Below are 21,548 nucleotides of genomic sequence, written 5' to 3' on the forward strand. Positions count from 1 at the left end.
TCCTCTCAACAGAGTCAGGAAAAGTATTCAAACTAAAATGTAGACAAGGATTCCGAACCGGAATGAGTACTTAACTGATGGACTTGCAGAGGCTGTTTTTGTGCGAGTGATGGAGGGCTCACCTTGACTGTGTGAGCCCTCCCAGCACTAGACACTGTCCCAGGAACAGGATGTGTGTGTGTGTGTGTGTGTGTGTGTGTGTGTGTGTGTGTGTGTGCACGAGCTCAGGCACCAGAACAGGATATTGGATGTCCTCCATCTCCTCATCTCTACTTTTTCTTTGAGGAGCCTTGTGGGTGCTGGGATTCAAATTCTCAAGGCCATGATTGTGCATCCAGCACCGTTAACTGCTGAGCCATTTCTTCAGCCCTTCATTATTTTATGATGGTCTTGCACATTTTGGATGTAACACACACAAAAGACATTTCGCTAGCTTTAATGCTCCTGTGGACATGATATCAGAAGGTTTCATGGAATTTGCACAATCATTTCTCACTTAGCCCACCTCTATGTGTAAGACAGCAGGATTTGGCCTTTCCTCTTTCTATCACAGTCTCGTGCTTGGTTGTCTCTCCCCTCTCATGCCTGGTCGACTCTCCCCTCTTGTACTTGGTCGTCTCTCCCCTCTTGTACTTGGTCGTCTCTCCCCTCTCGTGCCTGGTCGTTTCTCCCCTCTCGTGCCTGGTTGTCTCTCCCCTCTCGTGCTTGGTCGTCTCTCCCCTCTCCCACTTAGAAATTGCATCTCAGGACTTGACTTTCCAGCAGCAGCAGGGGCTGTTGTTGGCACTGGCCCGAAGCTCGGCCTGGACTTCTGCTGTGGGGTCATACCGACACTTGGATCAGGAGGATGAGATTGGAAAGTTACATAGTTGAGAAAAGAGACGATCCCTAGAAGAGGGGAAAAATTGAGGAGAGGTTTAACAGACGGATGGTCTTTTAGCTTTTAAAAATTGTATTCATCATTTCATACTCAGTCTTAAAAGGCCTCTTTTCAGTAAATCCTTCCCTCCCCCGGCTGGGTTAATTTACCCTCCGGTGACTGTGCTGCTTTCGACTATTCCAGTCTGGTTAGAATAAAGCTTGACTCCGCTGGATTTCAACAATGGTGCTATTGTTTTCTGTGTGCCCTTAAGCAAGTTATTTAACCCATCCACACCTCATTTTGTGAGAGAACAAGTTACTAATTCTAGGCTTTTGATTGTCAAATCTATGCTTTCCCCACCACACTGCCTCTCCACATATAACCCTGCCATGCTTCTATTTCTTCTCGATTCTGCCTCCTGTTACAGAGATGATTTCCTGTTCCCTCCTCCTAAGCACAGAGCAGGGGGCTGACTCACCAGCACAGACATGCAGGACGTCACCACACCAACTCAGATAATAGGCCCACAGGAACACGGACTCCATGGCGCTCGTTGTGTACCATTCAACCTGGGCCAGAAACAGGTTGAGGCAGAGGAGCAAGCAGAAAGCTAGGACCACAAGGAAAGATGTCACAACTTATCAGCATCTTCCATTTGCCTTGGCTGCCACCCCCAGCTCCTCTTTCATTTGCAGGGATCATATCCATGGCAAAGATCAAAAAATGAAAGACTTGGGGATTAGCCAAGATGGGAGAAAGAAGGGGTCCTTCCCCCTTGGTATAAGACAGTTTAAGGCATGTGTTTTGTTTTTTTTGTTTTGTTTTGTTTGTTTGTTTGTTTTTTTCAGAGCTGAGGACCGAACCCAGGCCTTGCACTTGCTAAGCAAGCGCTCTACCAATGAGCTAAATCCCCAACCCTAAGGCACGTTCTATGCAATGAGATAGGGCAAGGAGCTGGCCACTTGGTGTGATGTTGGAAGACCATGAAAGCCCCCAGAAAAGCTTAGTTTCCTTAACTGTTTTACCTTGGTGCGTTACCTTGCCAGTCAGTACCTGAGCAGAAGCTGAGGATGGACACCTTCAGATCCAACTCAGCTGACACAATTCTTTCTGTAGGGCGGCAAGAGCTGAAGAGCAAGCCAAGACCAGTAACCATGCAGAGGACAGAGATAATGAACAAGGCCCTGGAATATTCGAGGTAATCTACAAGGAGACGAAAGGCTTGGTTAGTCCAGTAAGTAATATCCTCGAAGGAAGCTGGAGAGCCAGCCAGGTATAGTGGCACACACCTGCCATCCCAGCACTCAGGACATGGCAACAGGAAGACTAGGGAGTTCCAGGTCAGCCTGGGCTACATAGTGAGTTCCAGGCTAGCCTGGGTTACTTGAGACCCTGTCTCAAATAAGCAAACAAATGAGTATATAATTAAAATTAGATAAAGTCTCAGAGATGGGAGCCAGATAAAATAAGATGAAATGGAGTTTGCCATGCAGTACCATGGACACTAATAAGATCTTCTTTACTAAGTGGACAAAATAAGATGAAATGGAGTTTGCCGTGTGGTACCATGGACACTAATAAGATCTTCTTTACTAAGTTTTCATTGTCAGTTTGAATACCGCCCCCATCCCCTTCTGATACATGGTTTCACTATGCATCCCAATCTGGCTTTGAATTCTTGATCCTCCTGAGTCTGTGCCAGAATTACAGGTATACGCTACCATTATCTGGTTACATGGATTTTCTTTACTGTGAAGACAGAGCCTTTATTGGTAAATTAGGGGTAATACATTAATATATCTGTTGTTAGCTTATGAGAGGAGTGATTGCCATCACAAATCAGCTTAAACCTTTTTTGTTTTTAATTCTAGTTCTAAAAGCAATGAATGTTCAATCTAAATATTGCAATGGCCACTAAGTATAATGACACAAGAGGAAAATCAGCCAGTCTCGCTGAGTAGAGTAGCTACCCTTAGCATTTTATTTCATTGTTTTATCTTACTTTGTTTTGTGTTGTTTGGGACAGCTCTCATGTGGCCCAGGCTAGCCTCAAACTTGCTATGTAACTGCAGACCTTGAACTCTGATCCTTCTGCCTCCACCTCCCAAGTGCTGAGATTACAACAGTGCATCAGCATGCCTGGCATTTTCATATTTTTGTTGTTGCTCTTCTTGAGACAGGGTCTCATTGTGTAGCCTGGCTGTCCTGGAACCCACTCTGTAGACCAGGCTAGCCTCAAATTCACAGAGATCTGCCTGCTTCTGCCTCCCAAGTGCTGGGATTAAAGACATGGGCCACCACTACAATCACTTTTTATAGGTTTTTGAGAAAGGATCTTATTCTGTTGTCTAGGTTTGGCCCAAACTCACCATCTCACTGACTCAGCCTCCCAAGTATCTGGGATTGATTGTGGGAGTGCACCACCCAACTCAACTTATTTCTTTGTATTATTTTTCTACTCTTTGTATGGAGTGGGTATGATATGAGCTGTTTTTCTGAGGACTTTACAATAAGAATTTTTCTCAGGTACCTGTTGTAAATATCATTTGTGTGTGTGTGTGTGTGTGTGTGTTGTGTTCATGTGTCTGTGCATGTGTGCACAAGTGTGTACAAGTATGTAGAGGCCAGAGGCCAATGTTGGGTGTCTTCCTCAACTACTCATCATCTTATTTTTTGAGGCAGGGTCTCTCAGTGAACCTAACTACCGATTCAACTGGCTGGACAGTGAGCTCCAGGGTTCGACTTGTCTGTCTTTGCCTCCCTAGAGCTCGGGTTACAGGCACACATCTGCACCATTTCTGTTGCTTTACTTTTTTTTTTTTCTTTTTTTGGTTTTTTCCGAGACAGGGTTTCTCTGTGTAGCTTTGCGCCTTTCCTGGATCTTGCTCTGTAGACCAGGCTGGCCTCGAACTCACAGAGATCCTCCTGCCTCTGCCTCCCGAGTGCTGGGACTAAAGGCATGCACCACCACCACCCGGCATACTTTCTCACCTAGGTGTTGGGGATCTAAACTCAAATCCTCATGCTTGTACCTCAAGCACTTTGCTGACTGAGCCTCACAAACACAATTTTCAATGGCTATAAAATAGTCTATCACAGTCACTACTTTGCCCAGTGAACTTGGAGTTGGTTTTTCTGTTTTTCTCTCTTATGATGTGCCTAGCATTTGTAGGCCTTGTCAACTGGAGACTACAAAATGGAGTTGCACTTACTTTAGCTTCTATACTGCAATGATTTTAAGCCTAAACATATGAGAATATAGGAATTTTTCTGAGAGTTCGAGGCCAGCCTGGTCTACATTGTGAGTTCTAAGACAGTCAAAGCTACAGAGTTGAAAGCCTGTCTCAAAACAAACAAACCAACAAAGATTATTTGAGTTTTTCCTTTTTTTTTTCTGGAGCTGAGGACCGAACCCAGGGCCTTGCACTTGCTAGCAAGCACTCTACCACTGAGCTAAATCCCCAACCCTGATTATTTGAGTTTTATCCAGATGAGGTGGCATATACAGGTAATCCCAGAACTTAGGATGTACAGGCAAGAGGATTGCAAGTTCTAGGTTGTCCTCACCTTCATAGTCAGCTGGGGGCCTGAGAAGGCTACATGAGACCCTATCTAAAAAAAAATAAAATAAAATAAAAGCAAGCTAAATAAAATAAAGCTGTTTTTTAAAAAAAAGATTTGCCTCATAAATTTCATTTTGTTCTCTAAAGCCTGTTCCTTATTCTAAAAAAAATCATTTTTATTGATAGAAATCATAAGCCTGACCACAACAAGTTAGCCACATTAAAAAAGAAAATAATTTAAAGGCAGAATATATTCTAAAGACTGGGTCACTGAGAATGAGCAGCCCATGTAACCTTGAGACCTATCAGTCCAGATGGTTCTGTATGAAGCCCTGTGACCTAGGTATCTTTTGCAGTACTTAGCTCTCATACCCCAATCAGTCCTTGTCTGCAGCAGAGAACTTGGCCCAAGCTGGATCGATTTGATTATTATGCTTGGAAATGTCGATTTCCTCTTTTATGTGTGTGAACTATTGAGCTGTAAGGCTAAGCTTGGATATCACCTTTTGGCACTGACACGCTAATAAACAGGAAAACCTGGACTGTGGAGATAAAACAAAACATAAACAATGATGAGTGTCAACTGGACATTAGAGAGCCTGAGTGACTCCATGGCTTGGTTTTCTTTGTCTGGGAGCCCAGTCTTGAATCCCTTCACACCCTCTGCACTTCCTGCCCTTAGCAGTTTATGACATTCTTATCTTTTTTTTTTTTCCTTCCGAGACAGGGTTTCTCTGTGTAGCTTTGCACCTTTCCTGGATCTCGTGCTGTAGATCAGGCTGGCCTCGAACTCACAAAGATCCGCCTGGCTCTGCCTCCCGAGTCCTGGGATTAAAGCGTGCGCCACCACCGCCCGGCCAACATTCTTATCTTTAAAAAAGTTCACCCTTAAGCTTACACTAGTTCACATGATTCTGGTATCTGTGTGTGTGTTTTTTTGGGGGGGCAGCAAGATGGCTCAGTGGGTAAAGGCACTTGATGCCAAGCCTAACAACCTGAGTTGCACCAGGCAGCGGTGGCACACGCTCTCAATCCCAGCACTTGAGAGGCAGAGGTAGGTGTATCTCTGTGAGTTCAAGGCCAGCCTGATAAACAGAGCTAGTTCCAGGACAACCAGGGCTACACAGAGAAGCCCTGTCTCGAATGTGCCCCCCCAAAAAAAAACAACTGAGTGGGATCCCTGGGACCCACAGGGTGGAAGAAGAAAACCAACTCTGGAAAGTTGTGCTCTGACTTACACAAATGTGCAATGGCATATACATACCCATGTATACACAAAAATAAAAAAAATGTGTAACACATATATGTTAACATGCATTCACACACACACACACACACACACACACACACACACACACACACACACGAGTTAGTGGTATTTGAAACAGGTCTGTCTATGTAACCCAGGCTGGTCTCAAACTCACACTTTTCCTCCCTCCACCTCCAAAGGATGAGATTACAGGCATTTCCTTCATGCTTAACATACTCTGCTTTTTTTTTTCTGAGACAAGTCCACATGATCATTTTCTTTTTCTTTCTTTTTTTTTTGTTTTTTGTTTGTTTGTTTGTTTTTTTCAAGACAGGGTTTCTCTGTGTAGCTTTGGAGCCTGTCCTGGATCTCACTTTGTAGACCAGGCTGGACTCGAACTCACAAAGATTCGCCTGGCACTGCCTCCCAAGTGCTGGGATTAAAGGCGTGTGCCACCACCACCCGGTGATCATTTTCTTTTTGAGATAGAGTTTTGTGTAGCCCAGGCTTTCTCAAACTGACTTTTGATCCTCCTGATTATAACCAGATGCCACCACACCTGGCTAACGCTTTGCATAAACCTTGCACATGGTAGGCACACTGTCTACTTAATCACAACACAGCCCTCTATTTGAGACATGGTCACTCTATGTAGCCCTGGCTGTCCTGGAACTCACTATGTAGACCAGGCTGGCCTTGAACTCACAGAGACCCTCCTGCCTCTGCTTTCCAAGTGCTGGTATTAAAATGTACACCACTACTCCCGGCACCCTCCATTTTTATTTTAATTTTTCTTTTTGTGGAACTGGGGACCTGTGATGTCTTCCTGCTGCATCAACTACCAGACATATTCCCAATCTGAGTTTAATATTCAAAGGACGAAGACGTTCTGTCTGAGAGTTCTAAGACACAGAGTGCACATCCTCTGTCTCCATAAGGGGAACGTGTACATCTATTCATCCTGTGATCGTCTCTAGCTTCACCCCTCCATTCCTAAAAAGCCACATGGATCCTTGCAGCTTCTTGTGAGCAAGCAAGGCTTGACCTCAGAGTGTAACCCTCTCAATTAACCAGTTCTACTCACAAGAATCTTCTGCCACAAATTACACAGCCCAATGAAACACTTCAGCGTTTATAACATCGGTATTTGGTTAACTTCATTGCTTTTGTCTTTTAACCCACCTAACAAAACAAACAAACAAACAAACAAAGTAAACCAGAACCAAAGGTCCTAACACTGAATTCAAACCTTCATATCCTATAGAACCAAAACTCTTTCTACTTATCAAGGGATTTACTTTTATTTTATTTTTTTTTTGTTTTGTTTTGTTTTGTTTTTCAAGACAGGGTTTCCCTGTAGCTTTGGACCCTGTCCTGGACTAGCTCTGTAGACCAGGCTGGCCTCGAACTCACAGAGATCCACCTGCCTCTGCCTCCCGAGTGCTGGGATTACAGGCGTGCACCACCACTGCCCGGCCTTTTATTTTTTATTTATGTGTAAGTGAGTGTATGCCGCAGGTTGGGGTGTCAGATCCTCTGGAGCTGGAGTAACTGGCAGCTGGGAGCCATCTGACATAGGTGCTGGGAAGCATAACCCAGGTCCTCTGAAAGACTAAGCAAGGGCTTTTTCTCACTCTGTAGCCCAAAGACTGGCTCTGAATTCACAGAGATCCACCTGCCTCTGCCTCCCCCAAGTGCTGGGATTAAAGGCATGTGCCACCACTGCCCCTGATTTCAGCTTTTGAAGGGCATCAAGCTTAGCTGTCAAAGTGTTGAAACACTTAGGACCTTTGGTACAAAAGGGCCCACCTGTATAGGTCAATAAGAAGCCTTGATCTAGCCGGGTTCCAGGAAAGGCGCAAAGCTACACAGAGAAACCCTGTCTCGAAAAACCAAAAGAAGAAGAAGAAGAAGAAGAAGAAGAAGAAGAAGAAGAAGAAGAAGAAGAAGAAGAAGAAGAAGAAGAAGAAGCCTTGATCTAGAAAGAGGAGTGGTCCACATAAAACGGATACCCAAGTATCAATCATGTGTGTCACCTGTATCCAAACCTGTCCCAAGCTTACATAATAGCATCTTATAAATGTCAAAAGAATACCACCAGCCTATAATCATTTGGGACAGGAATCAACCTGGGCAAGGAAAGAGGACATATGCCGGATACCAGTAGAAAGGGCGGTCACATTCACAACTGGTCTCAGATCCAAAGATCTTGAAGGAAGAAAGGCAAAAGCACAATGTGGCAGAAAGCTCTGGAACAGTGGGGCCTGTGGCACTGACTTTTGTGGCACTCACAGGGTGGCTTGGGTATGTGGCTCCAGCACAGCTCGTGGTGGCATACGGTCCAGAGTCCCGCGTAGAGCTCAAGGCCATTGTTGGTCACCAGGAACTGCACCCAGCTCAGTGGGGCCGTGATGATGAGCAGCAGGATGCTAAGGCCAGAGAGGCTGCCACAGAACATCCGGGTGTAGGTGAATGCCTGATCCACGTACTGCTGCCGCTTCCGGGCTGACATCAATTGTTTGTTGGTAGGAAGGGTGGGCTGAGGAATGAGGGAAATAGTGCCCGAGAAGCTAGCCCCAGCTACCCAAGGTCTCCTGCCTCTCTCTACCTCAATATCCCCATGTGGGTTTGATTTGTACATCCGTTTCCTTACCTCTCGTTTAAAAGTCAACATTTCTAAGGTGTTCTTTTCTGTCTAGCTCTGTCCTTAAGTCAAGTCCCCGTCTTCCCCTCTGACCTTCTGTCTCCTCACCCTTTGGTATTTCCGGTTCCCTTTTACTTTGGAGACCTCAGGACTGTAGAGGGTCATGGCTTGTTCCTTCCTCCCCATCTTGGCAGCCAGTTTACTTTCTAACTGCCATGGAATTTGTATCAAAGCCTCCTCACACACAGCCAGAAGAATCCTTGGTACAGATCCTGATTCTCTTTCTCTCTCTCTCTTATTTTTTTCCATTCTTATCACACCAGGAAGAAATCACCACTGTGCGTGTGTGATGGGGAGAGGGTAGAGGTGTTCCTGACTTCTCCAACTTTACTAAACAATTTACACACATATTCTTGGAAATTGTGTGCCAGTCTTCAGGCCAGCTCCTGAAATGTAAAGATAAAGACAGTTCTCTCAGAATAAATTTCACAAGTGTAACTCCGATTTCAATTGTTTGTGATTATTACTCAAGACTGTGAATGTATAAGTCGCCAGTAGCCTACACAGTTCGTGCATTTGCCAGAACTAAGTGTCTCTATACACTTATAAACCTGTCAGTCAGGGCCCTTCCGACAGCATCCATTTCCTCCCTTTCTCACTCTGCTTTCTTTTTTAAAAAATTTGATTTGAAATTTTTACTAGTGTGAGTCTGTGTCTGCATGTGTGTATGATGGGTGTTTTGTAGAGATCAGAGGAGAGTCCATTCTTTCCTTATACCTTCACGTGTGTTCTGGGAATCTAACCTGGGTCACCAGGCTTGTCCAAAGTGCCTTTACTCACTGAGCCATCGAGCCGTCCTCTCGTTCCCTCTTTTCAATGTCTTCTGTTCATATAAGGACACTCTCCTGCTTACACACTGCCGACAGAGCCCATTATAATGCCAGAAGCCATTGCCCTGGACACTCAAAGTGACCCCTCTTCCAGAGATTGCGGTGGTGCTAGGCTCTACATGAAAGTGAGGCTTCCCTGGCCTGCCGCGGCCCGCCGATGCCCTAGTGACACTCGTCTCCTTTTTAAACAACTCTCTACATCTGATCCTAACCCCGCAGTTCCTAAGAACTCAAAGAATCAAAGATGCAGGGCAGACAGCATTCTGTTCTTCAGACTGATGGTTGTTTCAAATCTATGCTCTGCCACATTGCTAGCTCTTACTCTACACATATTAACGCTGCTTCCTAAATCTGGTCTGAATCTAGATGCTGACTATAAGTTTCTTTTAGCACACCCTCTCCCTCAATCCCATGACCTGTTGTTGAAGCCTGTTCTGTATTTTGGCTGCTGAGAACCACAAGTTCTATGTACTGGTTCATGTCCATGCTGTAGCATGCAGAATTCCTTGTGTGTGAGTGATGTATTTGTATGTGACATGTACCGACGTGTGTAACTGTGTGTGCCTATGGAAGCCATAGGTTGACATTAGCTGTCTCCCTCAATCACAAGCACCTTATTTTTTTCTCTCACTAAACCTGGAGCTTGCCAATACGGCTAGACTGGCTAGTAAGGCCCAGGGAGATTCCTATCCCTACCTCCCAGCACTTGGGTTACAGATGCGTGCCACTCACTGCTCCAGGCTTTGTGTGTAAGTATTGGGTATTGAACTCAGGTCCTTTTTGTTTGTTTGTTGTTTGTTTGTTTGTTTGTTTGAACTCACAGAGATGCGCCTGCCCCTGCCTCCTGAGTGTTGGGATCTAAGGCATGTGCCACCACCGCCCAGTGAACTCAGGTCTTCTTGCTTGTATGAGAAACACTTCTTTTCTCTAAGGTTGTGTTTATTTTTATTGCTAATGATACGTATACATGTGTTGGAATGTGCATGTCAGCGCAGGTGTCCCCAGAGACCGGAGAAGAGTGTCAGATCTCGTGTGAGCTGCCTGGTGTGGGTGCTGGGAACTGAGCTCGGCTCTCTGGAAGAGCAGCCTGAGGTGGTTTCTTTTCTAACTGAGTATTCTCCCCAGCTCCTCTGATGTAACACAGGCTGATCTCAAACTCACAGGCCTCTTGAATCTGCCTCTTCAACATTTTCCTAGCAGGAATCAACACAGCCAGTAATAACAGTACGTCTGCCAAAGTACTATTTCACTTTCCAGGCCTTAGTTCAGTGCCTGGAAACAGAGTGTTTAATGATGAACGGCTAGATGACCACGCTTTTAGAGGAATCACAGAGACTGGTACTGCGCAAAGAATGGTTAGGACTATCAGAGGAAAGGTGGAGAAGAGGTAGAGAAACTGTGTTTTAAAGGGATTCCTCAGGTAATCAACATAGGGAACATTTGGGGCGAAGGTATATGCCAAGGCAGGAAGTACTAGCAGTGTGACTGGACTAGGAATAAGATAAAGGGTACAAGTAGGTAGGGTGGCTCACACCTGTGATTTCAGCTCCGAGGAGTCATGGGAAGAATAATCACCCACGAGTCTGAAGCCAGCTTAGGCTACAGAGTAAGTTCCAAGCCTGGATAAAGAGTTAGATGCTGTCTAAAACTACAAAACAAAAAAACATACATTGCTTACCACAACGAGATGGTTAGATCCTATTGCCGAAGACACCACGTACTTTGGTTGTAGGAAAAATCAGTCAGGACCTGACCTTGAGGCTTCCATTCTACTGGCTAGCTTTCCTAAAGCCAGCAAGTACTATGCAGGCTGCTGGGGGAGAGAAGTCATCAACAGTCTTACCCGGCATTGGATCCTGGGAAAGATCCTAGGTAATGATTACAAGATCAATGCCCCTTTGCTCTTTTCAAGCTTCCTTGAATACAGTCTTGGAACAGGCCACATTGAGACAGATGAACTGTTTACCCCGGGATCCCTTCACTACTGGCATTACGCAAGCACACCACCAAATAGATGATGTCGATGCCATGTGGGGTATCAAGCCATTTGTGAACAGTGACTGATTTCTCAAAGAATGTAACACTCTAACCGTTAGAGAGAACAGGTTGGCACCATCCAATCCTCAGGCCTACTCTCAGTACTACTCCAAAGAGCAGAACACTTTGACCAGCTAAGAACTTGCTAGGGTCTGTGATGGGTATAACAAAAGAAGCATGTAATCTGGTGGCTGTGTATGGTGTTGTCTAGTATACATTCAAACCATTGTTACTGTTTTGAAAAGCAGTCTTCTTAGAAGAAAATATGGGCCAGGCGGTGGTGGCGCACACCTTTAATCCCAGCACTCGGGAAGCAGAGACAGGTGGATCTCTGCGAGTTCGAGGCCAGCCTGGTCTACAGAGAGAGTTCCAGGACAGGCTCCAAAGCTACACAGAGAAAACCTGTCTCAAAAAATAAAACAAACAAACAAAAAACAAAAAAACAGCACATACTTTTAACTGCTGAGTGCTCTCTTCAGCCCTAAAGAATTCTTTATATATCCTAACAGTAAGTAAATTCTTTATATATCCCTAGCTAATATGCACATTGTACGTCACCTGTCTGCCCTATAGACTGCCTGTTGACTCTGTTGGTGTTATCTGATGAACAAAAGTTCTTCATTTGAAGGTAATCCCATTTACAAAGTATTTCTTTGCAGCTTATTTTTTAACTGTTTTTTTTTTTTTTAAATACTGGCTTTTTTTAAAAAAAAAATAGAGGACTAAAGTTCAGTTCCCAGCACCCATATCAGCTTGCTCACAACTGCTGGTAACCACAGCTCCAGGGAATCTGACACTCTCTTCTGGACTCCACAGATACCTGCACACACATGCACATACACACAGAGACACAAATAAATAAATCAGTCTTTAAGAAAAAAAAAAGATTTCTTTTACCAGGCATGGTGGCACATGTCTTTAATATCAGCACTAAGGAGCAGAGGCAGGCAGATCTATGAGTTCAAAGTCAGCCTGATCTATATGATAAGTTCGAGACCAGCCAAGGAAACATAATAAGACTGAGCTGGTAAGATGGTTTAAGGACGTGAGTTTGAATCTCAGCACTCACATACAAAAAGCCAGGCGTGGTGGCATCTGCTTGTAATCCCAGCACTGGGGAAGCAAAACCAAGAAGATCCCTGGGGCTCACTGGGCTACCAACCCAGCCAACTATACGAGCTGTAAGACAAAGCGAGAACCTGACTCCCAAAATACTGTCCAGTGCCAACAGAAAACCTGCAGATGACTCCTGACCTCCAAAGCGTGTGCGTACATACGCATGCACGCCTGCACACGGGGAACACAGAAGAATTTATGGCTAGGCTTCAGATAATTTCAATGAGATTTCCTGTGCTGGGGCTTGGGTCCTAAAGTTAGAAATAAGGTTATTCTGGGAAAAAAGCTGTTGGTTCCTATATGGTTTGCAGTGGTAAGATGAGGCTCTTACTTTCTACTCACAATGTTGTGATGATTGAATTTAAAAAATGTATATGGATTCTGTAATACAGACGTGATGCCTGGCAGTGGTGGTGCACACCTTTAATCCCAGCACTCGAGAGGCAGAGGCAGGTGGATCTCTTGAGTTTGAAGCCAGCTTGGTCTACAGAGGAGCCAAGGCCACACAAAGAAACCCAGTCTTGAAAACAAACAAGCAAACAAACCAACCAACCAAAAGAACTGACAATTGACCCCCCCCCCCACCTCCATATATCCTTTTAAGGGATCTGTTCTCATTAGCACCTACTCAAGGGTGGAGTTGTGTGTCTCTTTGAGACTGGGTATCATATGGTCCTGACTGGCCTTAAACATGCTACATAGCCAAGGATGAGTTTAAACTTCTTTTTAAAAGATTTAATTTTTTTTCAAATTTATGTGTAGGTCTGTATAAGTGAATATCACATTTGTGCAGGTGTCTGCAGAAGACAGAAAAGGGTGTTGGCTCACCTGGAACTGGGGTTTCAGGCAGCTTACAACTGCCTGGTGTGGGTGCAGGGAACCGAACTTCTGTCCTCTGGAAAAGCAGCAAGTGCTCTCAATCACTAAGCTGTCTCTCTAGCCACTGACTGTGAATTTCTGATCCTTGTTCCTCTACTTCTCAAACACCGGGATTCTAGGCATGTGCTACCAGGTTGTTTATGGAGTGCTGAGGATCAAACTCAAGGCTGTACATTCTAGGCAAACACTCTGCCAACTGAGTCAGATCCCCATCTCTGCTTTTGTTTAAGACAGGACCAGGCTGGCTTCTAATTCCCGGTCCTATCAGCTCTGCCTCTCAATTTCCAGGATTTCAGGCATGTACCCACCACACCGAGTAAGATCTGACAGGGATATCAAGTACTTGGAGCTAGCAGGGTATAGAACTTGTATATCAGGTATGAGACCCTAGGTTCAACCCTTAGAACTGAAAACTGGATCAAGTATTTAACTTTTGTGTATGTGTACATAAGTATGGTGTGTCTCTGTATGTTTTATGTGTGTACATGGATATGTGAAGTGCATATGCGCACATGTGTGCAGGCAAAGGCCGGAGAAGGACAGCAGAGGGCATGGAGGTCTTTGTGCTTAAGACACGCACTAGGGAAATGTGGAATGTGAAATCCTCAGGGTTGTTCTTTCAAAGGAAGGAACACAAACCTCCTTATCTGCCCAGAAGACTGGTGACCTTTGCACTCTCTGTGTGGCTGGAGATTTTCTGGCACCAGGTCCTTCCCCAGACCCTTACTGTAAATTTGTTTTTCTCAGTCAGTCTATAGAACCTATCTTTATGGGCTTTACAAAGAGCTTTGACGTCATCACATCTGATCTGTATTTAGCTTACTTTGTATTGTGCACACGGGAGTAAGTTAATTACCACCAGGAAAGTTTTCACCCAATTGTGCTGTGCTTAAATATGCCTAGGGTGAACCACACGGGGTCAGACTCACAAAGTTTGAACCAACACAGTTTACTGCATCATGTCGAGCTAAACTGTCTTCTTGCCTCCTGTAGCTTGTCACTCTGCTGGCTACCAAAGGTCACAGAGACTGTTAGAAGGACACCAATCGTCCTGCTCTACCACTCTCTGCCCTAGTCCCTTAGGCACGGGCACTCACTGAACCTGGAGTATCCTGGCTGGAAAGCAAGCACCAGCCATTCTCTTGTCCCTGCTTCCCCTGCACTGGGGTTACAGGCACGTGTGTGACTGTACCTACCCTTTTACATGGATGTTGGGGCTCTGAACCCAGGTCCTCCACCTTGTGCAACAGGTGCTCTTGGCCACACAAAGAATTTTTTCATCTCTGAGTCATGCCTATATTACATATCATCACTCAGAATAACAGAAAGATTCAGATTCTTCAACCTTTGTCTCAGTCTTAAATAGGGTTTCTATTGCTGTGAAGAGACACCATGATCACAGCAACTCTTATTAAAACATTTCACTGGAGCCAGCCATGGTGGCATGTGCCTTTAATCTCAGCACTCGGGAGACAGAGGCAGGCAGATCTCTTGAGAGGTCAGTCTGGTCCACAAAGCAAGTTCTAGGACAGCCAGGGCTGTTACATAGAGAAACCCAGTCCTGAAAAACAAAACAAAACAAAAAACAACTTTAATTGGGGCTGCTTGCAGTTTTAGAGGTTTAGTCCATTATCATCATGGTGGGACATAGCAGCATGCAGGCAGACATGGTGCTGGAGAAGGAGCTGAGAGTTCTACATCTTGATCCACAGGCAACAGGAAGTGAACTGTGTACCACACTGGGCACAGTTTGAGTATATGAGACCTCAAGGAGCACCTCCTACAGTGACACCCTTCCTCCAACAAAGCCACACCTACTCCAACAAGGCCACATCCCCTGGCAGGGCTACTCCCTATGGGTCAAGCATTCAAACACATGATTCTAGGCCATACCTATTCAAACCACCACAGTCTCCACAGTTCAAGTTATAAGTACTTCCTAACTGCCAGTGTGTTCCTTTGTTGGCATGACAATCCTTATCTTTCCACTGCTCTCTTACCACTGTGTGGCTAATACAGACTCAAGGAAGTAGAGCCGATTTTAATAGCTTTCTATGCAGGTTCTTTCGAGACAGCCTGCCGGGTAAGCATGGGGACCTGAGTCTGGATTCCCGGCACAAACATTAAAAAGCTTGGTATGGCCACTTAGGTCTGACAAGTGGACCCCGGAGCTTGGTGTTAGTCTGAGCTCAGTTAGTCCAGCCAGGTTCAGTAAGAAAGCTTGTCTCAAAAATTAAAGTGAAGAGCAATTGAGGAAGAACCTGACATGGACCTCTGCACTCACACATGTGTAGGTGTGCACATGTGCACAAATTCACACAGACATGTACATTATACACAGAGAATATAGTGTAAACAAAATGGGAATCCAAGAGAAATATTCCGAAGGCAGATGTGGGGTGGTGACGAAGCTCTACAGTGCACTACTTGCCTGCTGTGCACAGGCTCTCCCCTTGATTTCCAGCACTGAAAATCACAGCAAAATGGCGCTTAAAACAGAAGGAACTTTTAAAAAACAGATTATATTCCTTATTTTTATTTTATGCACATTGGTGTTTTGCCTGCATGTATTTCTGTGTAAGGGTGTCAGGTTACCTGTAACTGGGGTCACAGACAGCCGTTAGCTGCCATGTGGGTGCTGGGAATTGAACTCAGGCCCTGTGGAAGAGCAGCCAGTGCTCTTAACTGCTAAGCCATCTCTCCAGCCCCTGAGAAGTGACTTTAACTGTGCTTTTAACACACACACACACACACACACACACACACACACACACACACACACGCGCGCGCGCGCACACGCACGCACACACGCACGCATGCACACACACACACACAAAAACCACCTAAAGAAAGCATCAGTGAAGTGTGCTATTTGGAAATTTTATTTTTTTTATTTTGTGTGGGTGTGTGCATGCGTCTCTCCATCCACAGTGTGAGTCCCAGGATTGAACTCAGGCTTCAGGATCAGCAGCCAGTACCTTTACCCACTGAACCTTCACACCAGCCCAGGAAACTACCACAGCAATATGTCACTGCTTTTCTGAAGCCAGATGCTAGGGGATGGTCCCAGGACAGATAGTCACGTGGATGTATTCGGTAGGTTTCTAGTTGCTGGGGCTGGGCTGTTAGTCAAGGAAGGGAAATAAGATGGGAGAATGCAGGCAGAGAGAAAGAGAGGAAGGCAGAGACACTGACCGAGCTTCCAGGACCAGTTAGGAAAGTCCAGGGAGCAACAAGGCCAGGCTGGATGACGTCCCCAACCAGTCCTTGCGCTTTTGTTTCAGGGTGTGACCCTTCCGCTGAGGGAGGGCTGAGATGGTTCTCGTGCTGGAGTACAGCGCCCACTGCACAGGAAATGCTGGCAATGTTCTCCTCGTGCCGTTAATATGAGGATGAAAAGAGTGCAGTTCCCAAAACAAAGAACAAAATCCTCAAACAGCTCAGATCTGAAAAGCCAAGCGGCGTGTGTGGTGCAGGCCTGCAGTTTCAGTACTGAGGATCCTGAGGCAGGAGGATTTCGTGTTTCAGGCCAGCGTTGGCTATGTAGTAAGGTAAGACCCTCTGACTAAAAAGGAAGAGAGGAGGGAGAGAGAGAGAGAGGGAGGGAAAGGGGGCTGAATAAATGGCCCAGCAGTTAAGAGTACTGGCTGCTCTTTCAGAAGACCTGAGTTCAGCTCCCAACAACCATGTTGAGTGTCTCAAGAACTGCATGTAACTCCGGTTCCAGGGGCTCCAACACCCTCTGGTCTACAGAGCGAGATCCAGGACAGGCACCAAAACTACACAGAGAAACCGCATCTCGAAAAACCAAAACCAAACAAACAAAAAAAGAAAGAAACCTGATGTATGAATTCATGGGAAGAATGAAAAATAGTACAGGTCTGCTCTACTAACTTGCCTTATCACTAACACTGTAATTTGTTAATCTCACAATTAGTCATTTTGCTAGTGGAACTTTTCTTTGTCAGTGCCTCTAACCACCTTCTAACTAAGCCAGAACTTTAATCAGCGGAAAGGTGAAAGTACAGTGATCAGGTAGAAAGTACACAAGCAGAGCTGCTTGTCTGCTTGATCTTTAAAGGCAACATCTGAGCCAGGCCACAACAGTGCCACACAGTCCCAATGGCCGCCACTAGCAGAAACATACAATCAAATAAGGTTGTCCAAGCTAGTCCTGCTGAGTCACGACACCAGTCACCCCCCTGCTGCCACCGGGATGGCAAAGGTCTAATTAGTCAGGGGGCTGGCCATGCAGCTGCAGCTGTGTTGCCATTAAAAAGCACAGAGTTATTTCAAGACCAACTGGCTGAGATCGGTCTTAGAAACATTTCTCCCGATGACAGTCATTTCAGAAGTTCAGATGATCCTTCTTTAAATGCACTGCCACACACTGGTAAATTGGATTCTTTTTTGAGGCTCTATCTGAATAGCCAATGATGAATAACCAGTAACTCAAGACTGGTCCCATCTCTCTGACTACAAAATAATGTTTCCAAACATGGGGAATAGAATTCTCTTCGTCTGCCTCAACATGGTCTCTGGGCTGCCTGAGGGGAAGTGCCTTTCAAATTTACAGAGTCCAGCTGCCAGGCCAAACCTCCAAGACGAATCTTACAAGACTCCAAGCATCTCTGGATTCCTTCAAAATGGGTCACTATCCAGTTATGTTTCTTGGTTGTCAAAAGTGTTACCATCTAAACTGGGAGGATGGCTCAGTTGTTAAATGGCTGCTGAGCAGGCCTGAGGAACAGAGTTCAGATCCCCAGAACCCATGTAAATGTTGTGTGCTTATGGTAGTTCATATGTAATTCCAACTTCAGAAGGTTGAAATAAGGGATCCCCAGAGCAAACTGGCTAGCTAGACTAGCCATATTGATGAACTCTGGGTTTGACTGAGAGACCCTGCATCAGTGAATAAGGTGGAAGGGAGATCAAGGATGTTTCTGGACATTATCTTATGACTCCCACATCCATGCACACCCACACACATGTGGTCACACACATGCACACTGATAGAGTGCCTTGATCAGCCATTATTGGTCAACACAGAAAGGAATGTCTATTGAGATAGCCTGTCTTCCAAGGCTGTCTGTCTTGCCTGGGCAAACAATTTCAGGAAAGAGAGACATGTTGCTCTCTACAGTTGCAACAATTTCCTCATTCCCAAGCCCCTCACCCTACTCCTATAAAGGATCGCAGACAGTTTTTTCCCGTGGCAGACCCCTCAATTACCCTCACTGTGAGCATTAATAAACACAGTCCTATCTGTTGAAGGTCAGACTCAGGTCCCTTTCTGCCTTCTATCTCTTTATTCTGCCTCAGAAATCTAACACCACACACACACACACACACACACACACACACACACACACACACAGAGGGAGGGGTGTTATTAATAGTTAGGCATGGTGAAACAGGCCTGTCACCCTAGCATTCAGGAGGCTGAGCTGCATATCAACAGTCTCAGAAAATAACAAGCCAGGTGTGGTGGTGTGCACCTTTGATCCCAGCACTGGGGAGGCAGAGGCAATCAGCTCTCTGGGTTCATGGTCAGTCTGGTCTAGATAGCCAATTCCAGGCCAGACAAGGCTATATAGTGAGACCTGCTTCTTGTAGACTATAAAGATTTGTCACTCCAATTGGTTTAATAAAATGCTGATTAGCCAGTAGCCAGGCAGGAAGTATAGGCATGGTGACCAGAGTAGGAGAATTCTGGGAAGAGGAAGAGCAGAGTCAGAAGTTGGCAGCCAGATGCAGAGGAAGCAAGATGAGAATGCCTCACTGAGAAAAGGTACCAAGCCATGTGGCTAAACATAGATAAGAATTATGGATTAATTTAAGTGTAAGAGCTAGTTAGTAATAAGCCTGAGCTACTGGCTAAGCATTTATAAGTGATATAAGTGATTTAAGCCACTTGTTTAAGAAATGGCTGCCAAGTGTTTGGGAACAGGTAGGTGGGAGAGAAACTTCTGCCTACGTGTGGTGCCCAAAAGCTTAGCAAGAGTTTCCACATAAAACTTGAGAAAGCTTAAAAAAAAAAAAAAGGATTCTAGACACACAAGAATGGAGTCAAGCACAGCTTCTTGGTAACTGTCTTTTCTCCAGTAGGCTCTGTTTGCTGGTGGTGAGCAGAGGAGCAACTACTTTAAGAGATGGCTTCCTGACTCAGCATTAGTTGCAAAAACCACAGGGCTCTTTTAAGACACCCTGCTGCCAAACACTTAAATGGAGTTTATAAGCAGTGGGTGGCACACTACTGGGTAGCAGCATGGACCCAAAAATATCTCAGAGTTGGAGCAGTAAACATGCCTCTGCCATGAGAGTAGCTTCTCAAGGAACCAACGATGGCGGCGGAGCCAGCTGCCAAAGCCACAGCTTTGGTCCTAGCTACACCTGTTTAGCAGTTTAAATGCTCATGAGGTCAGAAAAAGACCATGCAGTAAAGACAGATTCAAAAAAACAAAAACAAAAATCCTCTAGGGGTTACAGTGTGTTTAAAAATATATGTAGGCTTGGGAGAGTAAAGAGAAGGAATAGACAGTCATAAAAAAAGAAATATATAGTTTTAAAATAATAAAGTCCTTAAAAAAGGAGTAAAGTAACATAAAAAGAGCCATGTAAGACAGAAAATACACAGAGAGTCCACATACTGTATGTTATTGTGTTGTCTTTGAATTGTTTGGCAGCTGAGGAAGGAGCAACAGCTGCTAAAAGACATTTGATTATAAATGTTGCTGGATTAATCCAACCTATATATTTTGAAAATGCCTTGACTTCAAAATTTAAGTCAAAAGATATGTTACTTTTGAGAAGAGGTTATGCTTTTATTTCCACAGGAAATGAGAAGCTGTGAATTCATTCTGTGTTAAGACAAATCCAATTTGATCCAGGAAGACCCCCTGAAAAATCTCCAATAGGAACAGATGGCCCAGATGATCCAACATTTTAGAGTACCTCTGTTGCAGTTTCCTCTGAGCTCTGCATCCAGAAAGGCTTCAAGGCTGCTGGCTGAGATGATCCAGCCTCATAGACTACTCCAGTCAGGACTTAACCATAATCCTAAATTTTCTCAAAGGTCTCCATAAGATTAACAGTGCCCCCAATCAGCATGAAGTAGCCTAGAAAGCTATGTCCACATTCCCAAAAAATGGATTATGGATGTTTGTCTTTGTTTAGGGTGTCTGGGTACAGATTGTTATTGGTCATAGTCAATCTATTTCTAAAGAAAAAAGTGGAATATGGTATAAAAATGATGGTGATACAGAATGATGGTAGATTATTATGATGAAAAAAGGGATAGATTATTGAACCTACTTTAATTCAAAAAACAACTGTTAATCTCAAAATATTTTATGTTGTTATGGATTTTAGTTTATTGATGCAAATTTAAAGTTAATTTTGTTATACTATATGTGTATTTGATTTTTTTTGGGGGGGGGGTGGTTGAGACAGGGTTTCTCTGTATAGTTTTGGTGCCTGTCCTGGATCTTGCTCAGGCTGGCCTTGAACTCACAGAGATTCGCCTGGCTCTACCTCTGGAGTGCTGGGATTAAATGTGTGTGCCCGGCCCTATATGTATATTTCTACTCTTGTTTAGGGTATTATGTTTATGTAGCTCATTTTAAAATGTAATATATAATTAAGAAATATGGATTAATAGTCATCTATAATAGCAAACTTATGGTCATGTTAGGTATGTTTTCAAGGTGTACATAAATATAGTTCAGATAGATAGGCAATCTTCAAACACTTCAAAGACCTACAGAATATGGCATTTAAGATGATTTAATAATGTAATGTTCTTTTTTTTTACGACAATCAGACATGTCTGCTCCTGGCAGCACCAATCTACTTCAAAGAAGATAGATGATGGTCATCGAAGAAATTCCATGTGAAGTTTACTTTCTTTGTGGCAAAATTTAGCCACTAGGCAATAAGTGCCCTTGCCTCAACTGCTGACAGTATGCTGTCCAAATTGGACAAGCAGGACAGAAAAGAAAGTGACTGCAGAGCTTTTCCAAGACAAGGTAGGACAGTCCTTCAAAAATCCTACTTCACAGATAAGTTTGTCAGATATTCTAGGCCTGTAGGCCAAAGATGGATGCCCCAACATTACAGAGAAACTTTGGGTGACTGTGCAGGAAGTCTGATGTCCTTGTCATTAGGTAACATTACATCCTTCTTAGGTCTTTGATGGAGTTGAAGACTAAATATTTATAATTATAGTTTTCCTTAGTTATAATAGAAAGTAAATTAGATACAAAACTTTAGACTCACCAAGATAAGATAGATAATAAAGTATTTTCTC

The 21,548-nt window shown here is 44.4% G+C and overlaps 1 protein-coding gene across 1 annotated transcript; it reads right to left on the reverse strand.

The window, feature by feature from the left end:
- Positions 1-547: 547 nt before the first annotated feature.
- Positions 548-8,736, reverse strand: Tmem202 (transmembrane protein 202). The gene is made up of 5 exons (XM_059269042.1): positions 8,328-8,736; positions 7,967-8,213; positions 1,901-2,065; positions 1,341-1,472; positions 548-888 (listed from the first exon to the last, which is right to left on the reverse strand). Exons 1-5 carry the CDS (start codon positions 8,346-8,348, stop codon positions 548-550), a joined length of 906 nt encoding a protein of 301 aa, XP_059125025.1. The 5' UTR covers positions 8,349-8,736.
- Between the last annotated feature and the right edge of the window lie 12,812 nt (positions 8,737-21,548).

The sequence above is a fragment of the Peromyscus eremicus genome, chromosome 7, assembly GCF_949786415.1.
Source record: "Peromyscus eremicus chromosome 7, PerEre_H2_v1, whole genome shotgun sequence".
In the NCBI taxonomy this organism is placed as follows: domain Eukaryota; kingdom Metazoa; phylum Chordata; class Mammalia; order Rodentia; family Cricetidae; genus Peromyscus; species Peromyscus eremicus.